We start from the raw sequence: 10,317 nt of genomic DNA on the forward strand, positions 1-10,317 counted from the left end.
CCCTGTCCTGCAGATTCAAATTGGCAACCTTCAGTTCAGCAGCACAAGGGTTTAACCCATGGTGCCTTCATGGCTCCCCTTTGATAATCTGAATTATACGGCAGCGTAGATCCAGCCATAGTCAATAGAATAACAGGAGAAAGGGGGAAAAGTTGGCAGAAGATGAGAAAGTGGGAAAAATTTAAAAACATTGCAGAAAATGGGATGAAAGAGGATTCAACAGAATTCCTTTGCCAAGTCAGGTACCTAATTTGGAAAGGAGGGGGCTGAATAATGCTATCACCTTCTAATTTCAGCTCATCAAGACCCGCTCTGATTGGATCGGAAGCATAATAAATACTGTAGCATGCTTTGACTTGACGTTTCATTATTTTTTCTCCACCTCTCTCCAACCAGTGATTAAAGATCGGAGATAATGGAGCTATTTACAGCTTGGGAAGATTCTGCACTGACAACGTTGGCACTTTTTGTTTGTTTGTTTTGTTTTTCCAGATCTGGGAAGGCTTTGTGTGGAAATATAATTCACGGCTAGTAAGAAAAGACAATGAAACGGTCCCAGCGTGATGTGCTCATCAATTTTGTTTTAATCTTCCAATTTGGGAATATCCCTGTTGAATGAACTCTAAGCTCAAACATGCTCTCGGTAGACCCATTTTTTCCTTTGGTCAAGGGCAGCCAACCAAACACTGTAAGTAAATACAACATAGCAGTAGAGTATGTAATATGTCCAGTAGCAGTTGCTCTTCTTTCCTGTATATATAGTATACGGTACCAACTTACTACACATTAAAAATAGTACAGGTGTTCCCTGATAAGTACAGAGTAGCAGGGAATTGCTTATGAACGGATAAGTCACAGAAGTGGATATAAATCTAGATATTCACGTCTACATGTCAAGAGAGAGGCATGCATTTGAAGACATCAACATGCGGTCATTTTTGTAGAGTCGATTGGGTACGAGCAATGGTCATAGACGGAACCTCAAGGACGCAAGGTGGAGCAGCTTCTTCATCCTGACCAATGGATGTTCCTCAAGCCTTGAACAAATCCAAAATCAATGTAATTGGATGAAGAAAGGAGCATGATCCTCAGTCTTCGACACACCCAAACTGGCTGTTGGTTTGCAAAGTTTCTGAGCTCAGTCTCGGTCAGGCCCAGGCTTCACATTGTCCAAATCTGGACGTTCAGTTGTTGAGAATCCAAGAGGTGGTTCTTACGGTCTTGCGTGTGATAAGGAGACCTTAGGACGGGCAGAGGATCCGGAGAAGAGAGAATGTAATCAATGCTAAATTTGATTTCAGAGTCAGTTTTCCCTACGGAAGCGCTGTGGAGAGTCTCCTGGTCAGTGATGGTGTTTGGGAAGAACTCGTGAGACTCCAAAGGCTTCAGCGGAGACTCCGTGTTCTCTCCCGGACAGGAGATATCCGGGAAGGCAGAATCCATGGGGGATAACACGGGAAAGCAACCCATGTCGTTACTCGGCCTCTTCTCTCGGGGTTCTCTTTTGACATTCCTCCGCCTCCTCCGCCTCCGGTAATTCCCATTTTCAAAAAGATCGAGCATGGATTCGCATCCTGACGCAAAGCTCCAGTAGTTTCCTTTGCCCTTGTCATTCCCTTCTGTCCGTGGGACCTGCGTTTCATTGAAAAAGACAGAAGTCAGTCAATGACCTACACATGTAGACGTTGAAATGGGGATAAACAATTCCCAACAGATTTAGGGCCCATCTACACAGCACCTCTAATTTACCAGCTTATAAGGGGACGGGGTGGCTACATGATCCTACTGGTAAATAAATACACACTGATTCGCTGCAACGGACGGAAAACACGGGGTAAAAAGGTCCTCTTTTATCCCAGTTCCAGCTGTAAATGCTCCAGCTTTTGTGCGTGTCTACTGTGAGTCCTGCCATTCCGACATCTGCCTTCATTTAAACGCACGACTCATGTAAACACATATGACAAGCTGTTGAATCCCAGGCTCTCTAATTATAGAAGTTGTAGGTAAAAATCAAAGCGAATGCCTCCAATTTGCTCCGTATGCGCGTACGATAGATATAACCATTTCTCTGTTTCTCGTTCAACCTTTTGGAGGAGCGACTCAGAGGCTGGCATGGTACTGTATGTGATCTCCACTTGATCTGCTTTCATCTTTCTTCCCACACTTTCCTACATTTGTATAGGACTGGCTTTCAATTTATGCCTTCAGAAACGTATTGGGATTTCTAGTCTTCCTGGGAATCCTGGGAAGAAAGACTGCTTCCTTTGCAGAAGACCAGAAGAGAGGATTGGGTTGGTTCTCATCAGACTGGTCCAAGGTTCTCCCATTGCTTCTGGGATGTTTGGATCCCCAAGTCTCCTTCATTCCTTTCTGAAGCGGAATAAATGTACGGAGAACTGGAAGAACTACAGAGTGCATTTAGAATGAATGCAGTTTGGCACCATTTGAACTGCCGTGGCTCAATGGGATGGAAATTCGGAGAGTTGTCCACGGGAGGGGGGAGAGAAGTAAATCCCTTTTTTTTCCCGAGTTATATATAGTGAGATGAATACAAGCATTTTCCGGTTGGAATCGGGATAAAAGGGGACCTTTTTAACCCGTGTTTTCCGTCCGTTGCAGCTAATCAACATGGATTTACATGCCAAAGAGTGCCGCACTAAACTACATAGTTAATCTCTTTGATATAGCCACAGGGTTCACCCCCACTTCAAGGTTCTCTCCCATGATCTTATAGCACTTTTAATTTCCTTATGTTTACAAAACTCACTTAGTGTACTTTTGCCCAGTTCATTTTTATGACTTTGTTGCTGTGTTTTACTAAAGTTTGTGATTTTATTTTATGCCACTTTTAATTTTCATTTGCACGTAGTTTTTTTGTTATTTGATGTTGTTCTATGTTTGTTTTGTATTTGCTCAGGCTTTGGCCCCATGTAAGCCGCCCCGAGCTCCCCCAGGGAGATGGAGGCGGGGTACAAAAATAAAATTATATTATTATTATTATTATTATTATTATTATTATTATTATTATTATTATTGTATGACACAGCAAACAAGATAGACATGCTGGATTTCATTTCACAAAATCACAAGTCGAACACTTCCCAAGCGTTTAGGACTGTGTGATGTATTTTTGGATGATGTGCGCAGATCCCAGTAGGGTGGCCTTTTGAAGTTGGCAGATCATAATTTTGTCAATGTCTATTGTTTCCAAATGCTGGCTGAGATTTTTTGGCACGGCACCCAATGTGCCCATCACCTGTACTGGTTTCTGCCAGAGTCTTTGAAGTTGTTGTTGTTATTATTATTATTATTATTATTATTATTATTATTATTATTATTATATTGTATGACACAGCAAACAAGATAGACATACTGGATTTCGTATCACAAAATCACAAGTCAAACACTTCCCAAGTGTCTAGGACTGTGTGATGTATTTTCGAATGATGCACATAGATCCCAGTCGGGTGGCCTTTTGCAGTTGGCAGATTGTAATTTTGTCTATTGTTTCCAAATGCCGGCTGAGATCTTTTGGCATGGCACCTAGTGTGCCCATCACCACCAGGACCAGTTATTATTATTATTATTATTATTATTATTATTATTATTATTATTATTATTATTTTATTATGACACAGCAAACAAGATAGATATTCTGGATTTCGTATTAAAAATTATTATTATTATTATTATTATTATTATTATTATTATTATTATTATTATTATTACATCTCCCAGGATTCCATAGCATTGAACCATAGTGATTCAAGGGGTGCAAAACAGCATTAATTACACACAGTGTACATCAGGCATGGGCAGACTTGGCCCCTCCAGGTGTTTTGGACTTCAACTCCCACAATTCCTAACAGTCTCAAGCCCCTTCCTTCCCTCCCTCAGACGCGTAAGTGGTGGTGCAATGGGTCAAACCCTTGTGCGGCTGAACCACTGACCCGAAGGAACGCTGCTGGTGCCGGGAGAGAAGAAAGCACGTCCAAAGGGAGTGGGATCTACCTGAAGGAAGGTGAAGGCTTTTATGTCCGTCTTACCTTGACAAAGCAGCTGTTGAGAGAGAGGTTGTGCCGAATGGAGTTCTGCCAGGCCCGCTGGTTTGTCCTGTAGTAGGGGAACTTTTTCATGATGAAGTCGTAGATCCCAGACAGGGTGACTTTGTTGGACGGACTCTGCTGGATGGCCATCGCGATCAAAGCAATGTAGCTGGAAGGAGGAAAATACAAGCACAGTGACGCTGTGCTCTGGACAAAGCTCTTGGAGGTTCGGAGTATGAAGAATCATCCGCATCCCTTCAGGAGATCATAACAGCATCCAAATAGGGGTGTAGCCAAAGCCCCATCTACGCTGCCAGATAAAAACCCAGATTATCTGCTTTGAACTGGATTGCATAGGAGTGTAGACTCATCTAATCCAGTTCAAAGCAGATAGTTCTGCGGATTGATAATCTGGATTATATGGCAATGGAGAAGGGGCCACAGAGCTTTTATATTTGCTATCCAGTGGCGAAGTGTGTTAAAGCGCTGAGTTGCTGAACTTCACTTCACTTCACTTCACTTTATTTCTTAATTAGTCGCTCTCCACCAGAATGTTCCAAGCAACTTACAATTTAAAATATCACTCCACAATATAAAAACATTCAACATAAAAGCATTCAACAGTGACTATTTGGCAAAGGTCCCAGGTTCAAATCCTGGGAGTGGAGTGAGCGCCCGCTGTTAGCTCCAGCTTCTGCCAACCTAGCAGTTCGAAAACATGCCAATGTGAGTAGATCAATAGGTACCGCTCCAGTGCTCCATGCAGTCATGCCAGTGGCCACTTGACCTTGGAGGTGTCTACAGACAACGCCGGCTCTTTGGCTTAGAAATGGAGATGAGCACCAACCCCCAGAGTCGGTCACGACTGGACTTAACGCCAGGGGAAACCTTGACCTTTACTTATCCACACTGACCATTCCTTATCTCAGTTGGAAATACTCCAGTTTCCAAAACCGAATATCTGAGATAATGACACCTTTGCTGCTCATAGTACACAAACATTGTTTCATGCACAATTCTATTAAACATAAGAGTATAGAACTACCTCCAGGCGATGCATGTCAGGTGTATATGAAACATAAGCGGATTTCGTGTTTAGACTTGGGTCTTATCTCTAAGATTCCTCATTATGTGCCTATATGCAAATACGGATATTCCAGAAATCCCCTGAAACCCCAAATACTTCTGTTTCGAGGCATTGCGGGGAAGGGAGACTCAGCCTGCAATCACCTTCCCTTGGTCCCTTTGCCCCGTCCTTTCCTTTGGAATTCCTTTGGACATTCCTGAATGGTCAACAGGTTTTGAGTGGCTCAAATGGTACAAGTTTGGAAAACAAAGGGAAATTGAACTGCAGGCAGAGAATCCTTTGGGGAGGGATGGCTTCGTGTTGGTCTCCTTGGCACTCGGTGCTTTCCAATCTCATGTTGACTTCATACCTGGATCTTCCTTTGCCGTCATGTAAGCTAGTTATATCTGTCATTGAGATCTACAGAGTTAGCTATATCTGTCCCACCCTGGACATCATTCCACAGATAGGTTAGGTTAAGGTTTTCCCCTGATATTACGTCCAGTCTTATCTGACTCTAGGGGTTGGTGCTCATCTCCTTTTTGAAGCCAAAGAGCCAGCATTGTCCATAGACACCTCCAAGGTCATGTGGTCATAGGCATGACTGTATGGAGCACCATTACCTTCCCGTTGGAGCAGGATCTATTGATCTACTCACACTTGCATGTTTTCGAACTGCTAGGTTGGCAGGAGCTGGGGCTAACAGCAGGAGCTCACCCGGATCTCAGGATTCGAACCACTGACCTTTCAGTCAGCAAGTTCAGTTACTTGCAGTACCTATTGATCTACCCACATGTGCATGTTTTCGATCTGTTAGGTTAGCAGGAGCTGGGGCTAACAGCAGGAGCTCACCCAGATCTCAGGATTCGAACCACTGATTTTTTGGTCAGCAAGTTCAGCTACTTGCAGTACCTATTGATCTACTCACATGTGCATGTTTTCGAACTGCTAGGTTGGCAGGAGCTAGGGCTAACAGCAGGAGCTCACTCTGCTCAGTGGATTCGAACCACCGACCTTTCAGTCAGCAAGTTCAGCAAGTATAACCTGCTGTGCCACTGAGGGCTCCCCCACTTGCCTAGTTTCCAACAATCTCACAACCTCTGAGGATGCCTGCCGTAGATGTGGGTGAAACGTCAGAAGGGAATGCTTCTGGAACATGGCCATGCAGACTGGAAAATTCACAGCAACCCAACAAAAAGCTTTATTTATAAATAAAGTAAATAAGTAAAAAAAACCAGGGTAAATTGTAGGGATGACAATGAAATATGATGTATACATTCAGTTTTATCATATTTATTTATTTATTGTATTGTTACAAATGTTTTATTTAATTTTTGTGCTTTGAATGCTTCTTGGCAGAAAGGGGTTGGACTGGATGGCCCATGAGGTCTCTTCCAAGTCTACTATTCTATGATTCTATGATTCTATGATTGCAAAGAATGTCATCAGGTCTTTTCAAGACTGGTTGTTTGGCTTGGTCCTTTGACATGGCCTAAGGGCTAATCAATAAAAATGTTTTCTTCTATATCTCTCCCCCTCTCCCCGAAAGGACTCGCGGTGGCTTACAACAGAAGAAGCACGACGCAAAGTCATAGCAAACAAACATACAACCAAACCGAACTTGAACCACACAATAATGAAAACATCCAAAATCAACCGACATCCTTCTGCTCAATCTGTAACGTAAAAGATTTAAGAAAGGATGACTTGGGGAATCCACTCCAACGATTCCCTTTGGAAACAATAACACGCACATAGAAGAAGAAGCAGAGAAGAAGACGAAGCGGAAGAGACTTTGTGAAGTTGAGCACATACCTATACGCCGGTCGGGTGAAGCGCTTCTCTTCGTCGGAGCTGCACGCCGGGTAGTCGTCTCCGTCGTAATTGAAGCAGTTGTAAGGATACTGAGTGTTGTCAAACATCTTCCCGGTCTGTTGTGGCCTCCTGCGAAGAGGGAAGCGAAGTGGTGTTGATGGTCTGGTCTCTTCCTTCTTCCTTCCTTCCTTCCTTCCTTCCTTCCTTCCTTCCTTCCTTCCTTCCTTCTTTCCTTCCTTCTTTCTTTCTTTCTGTCCCTGCGCTGGCTTCCAGCCTCCCTCCTTTCCCCTTCTCCTCCTCCTCCTCCTCTCCCGCTCTCCACACGTGCCAATAGGTATTTCCCCCTTCAGCCCATCTCCACGAATATTCCCCCGTGGATGTGTTTCTGCGTACAAACACACTCCCCTCCCACTCTTTGGGGACGAGGAGGGAAAGGGGGGAGAGCCCAGCGAGGAACCAACCAACCGGCCGCAATGTGGGAAAGGTCTCTCCTGAACCTTTGAACTTGGGTGGATGGAGCCAGTAGCAAGGCAGGCGCTGCGCCTCCCTGGGTGGTCCCGGCCCGGCAAGGAGCGTAGAAGCCTTTCTCCCCATCCGACAAGCGACACACGTAAACAAGGCGAGGTTCGTAACCCACCCCGCAAGGCTCACTGGAACATTGGGAAGGAGGGTGTTTTGGATATGTGTATTGCAATAATAATAATAATAATAATATATCTGCCTAGAAGATCAGGGGGCAAAGGACTCTTACAAGTAAAACAAGCAGTCAAAGAAGAAGAACGTGCCCTGGCAGAATATGTAAAGCAAAGTGAAGAACCTGCTTTGATTGAAGTCAAAAATCAGAAACTCCTCCAAACACAGCAGACAAAGAATCAGTACAAGAAAACCGCACTACAAACTAGAGCTGACAGCTGGCACAACAAAACATTGCATGGAAAGTTCCTTGACAAAACTGAAGGAAAAGCTGATCAGGAGAAGACCTGGCTCTGGCTCACGAATGGGACCCTGAAGAAGGAGACAGAAGGCCTGATCCTTGCAGCCCAGGAGCAAGACATCAGGACAAAGGCAATCAAGGCCAAGATCGAAAAATCAGCTGAGGACCCAAAATGCAGACTCTGCAAGGAAACTGACGAAACCATGGATCATCTCCTCAGCTGCTGTAAGAAAATTGCACAGACAGACTACAAACAGAGGCACAACTATGTGGCCCAAGTGATCCATTGGAACTTATGCCTCAAGGACCACCTCCCAGCAGCAAAGAACTGGTGGAATCACAAACCTGCAAAGGTCGTGGAAAATGAGCACGCAAAGATACTGTGGGACTTCCGAATCCAGACTGACAAAGTTCTGGAACACAACACACCAGACATCACAGTTGTGGAAAAGAAAAAGGTTTGGGTCATTGATGTTGCCATCCCAGGTGACAGTCGCATTGATGAAAAACAACAGGAAAAACTCAGCCGCTCTCAGGACCTCAAGATTGAACTTCAAAGACTCTGGCAGAAACCAGTGCAGGTGGTCCCGGTGGTGATGGGCACACTGGGTGCCGTGCCAAAAGATCTCAGCTGGCATTTGGAAATAATAGACATTGACAAAATCATGATCCGGCAACTGCAAAAGGCCACCCGACTGGGATCTGCGCGCATCATCCGAAAATACATCACACAGTCCTAGACACTTGGGAAGTGTTTGACTTGTGATTTTGTGATACGAAATCCAGCATATCTATCTTGTTTGCTGTGTCATACAATAATAATAAGGTTGAGAAAGGAATGTGCTCTGTGTTGTCAAAGGCTTTCACGGCCAGAATCACTCAATTGCTGTGAGTTTTCCGGGCTGTATGGTTATGTTCTCCTGCTGCTTCGCCCACATCTATGGCAGGCATTCTCAGAGGTTGTGAGGTCTGTTGGAAACTAGGCAAGTGGGGTTTATACATCTCTGGAATGACATCCAGGGTGGGAGAAAGAAAGAAGTCTTGTCTGTTGGAGGCAAGTGGGAATGTTGCAATTGATCACTGTGATTAGCATTGAATAGCCTTGCAGCTGCAATGTCAATCAGTGAGGATCTCTCCATAGAGATTTGTTGGATATGCAGCAAGTGGATTGTATAGATATCTGTGGAATGATGTCCAGGGTGGGAGAAAGAACTCTTAGAGGCAAGTGGGAATGTTGCAATTGATCACCTTGATTAGCATTGAAAAGCCTTGCAGCTCACGAGCCTAGTTTCCAACAGACCTTGCAAACTCTGAAGATGCCTGCCGTAGATGTGGAAGAAACGTTTGGAGAGAATGCTTCTGGAACATGGCCAGACAGCAACCAAAAGGAATGTGCTCTTTGGCTGTCCCAAACCCAACTTGCGAGTAACTAAGTCCTGGGATTGTTAAGAAAGCAGTCTGTCCATGGAAAGCAAATGTGATTTCTGGGACTGAAGAGAGAAAAGGTGTGTGTGTGAAAGACAAGAAAGCTGAGTGCATTCAAAGAGAGAGAGAAAGAGAGAGCAGAACAGAAAGATTTGAGGGACTCCTGTCAAGGAGGGAAGGAAAAGGAAAATAGCTGCAGGCAGGAGAGCTCCTTGTGTGGGCTTTGATCTGGCGGATGAATTAGGCTAATAACGCTCGCTCGCTCGGTGTTGGCACCGACTCTGCAGCAGTTTGATGGTCCTGCCCCCACTTTCCCTCCCTCTTGCTCCCCAGTGCTTTGGAGTGGCTTCCAATAAAGCGAGGTAAAACTCAAGGCACATCAGTCAACAGTTTCATTATGGGAATGGAAGGGGAGGGGACGGGAGAAGAAGGGCCTTCTCGGCGAGGAGGTGTGCGCAACATCGTAATTGAGTGATCTGAAGACAAGCCGTTCCCCACCCGGATAATTGTAGCCGCAAAAAAACGGGTTCAGTGCTATAGAGTCATGAGGGCTATGGGTTGAGAAGGTCTCGAGCCTTAGTGTTGAGTCGTGGCCATTAAATTTGAGATGATGTCCCTTAAATAGGGGCTGCCAGCCAGGGCCAACGGCCAAGCGCCGAACATCAGCCAACCAAACGGCTACCGTTCCTTTTCTTCATTTGTTTCACTGTTTCTTTTGTTCCCGTGGGGTTGTGCTATGGAGTCATGAGGGCTATAGGTTGAGAAGGTCTTGAGCCTTAGTGTTGAGTTGTGGCCATTAAATTCGAAACGATGTTCTTTAAATAGGGGCTGCCAGCCAGTGCCAACAGCCAAGCGCCGAACATCATCCAACCAAACGGCTACCGTTCCTTTTCTTCATTTGTTTCACTGTTTCTTTTGTTCCCGTGGGGTTGTGCTATGGAGTCATGAAGGCTATAGGTTCAGAAGGTCTTGAGCCTTAGTGTTGAGTCATGGCCATTAAATTCGAGACCATGTCCCTTAAATAGGGGCTG

At 44.8% G+C, this 10,317-nt stretch overlaps 1 protein-coding gene across 1 annotated transcript; it reads right to left on the reverse strand.

The window, feature by feature from the left end:
* Positions 1-561: 561 nt before the first annotated feature.
* Positions 562-7,493, reverse strand: foxl3 (forkhead box L3). Its single transcript, XM_062964474.1, has 3 exons — positions 6,928-7,493; positions 4,047-4,215; positions 562-1,632 (listed from the first exon to the last, which is right to left on the reverse strand). Exons 1-3 carry the CDS (start codon positions 7,032-7,034, stop codon positions 1,162-1,164), a joined length of 747 nt encoding a protein of 248 aa, XP_062820544.1. The 5' UTR covers positions 7,035-7,493; the 3' UTR covers positions 562-1,161.
* Positions 7,494-10,317: the final 2,824 nt, after the last annotated feature.

The sequence above is a fragment of the Anolis carolinensis genome, unplaced genomic scaffold (genome assembly GCF_035594765.1).
Source record: "Anolis carolinensis isolate JA03-04 unplaced genomic scaffold, rAnoCar3.1.pri scaffold_13, whole genome shotgun sequence".
Taxonomy (NCBI): Eukaryota; Metazoa; Chordata; class Lepidosauria; order Squamata; family Dactyloidae; genus Anolis; species Anolis carolinensis.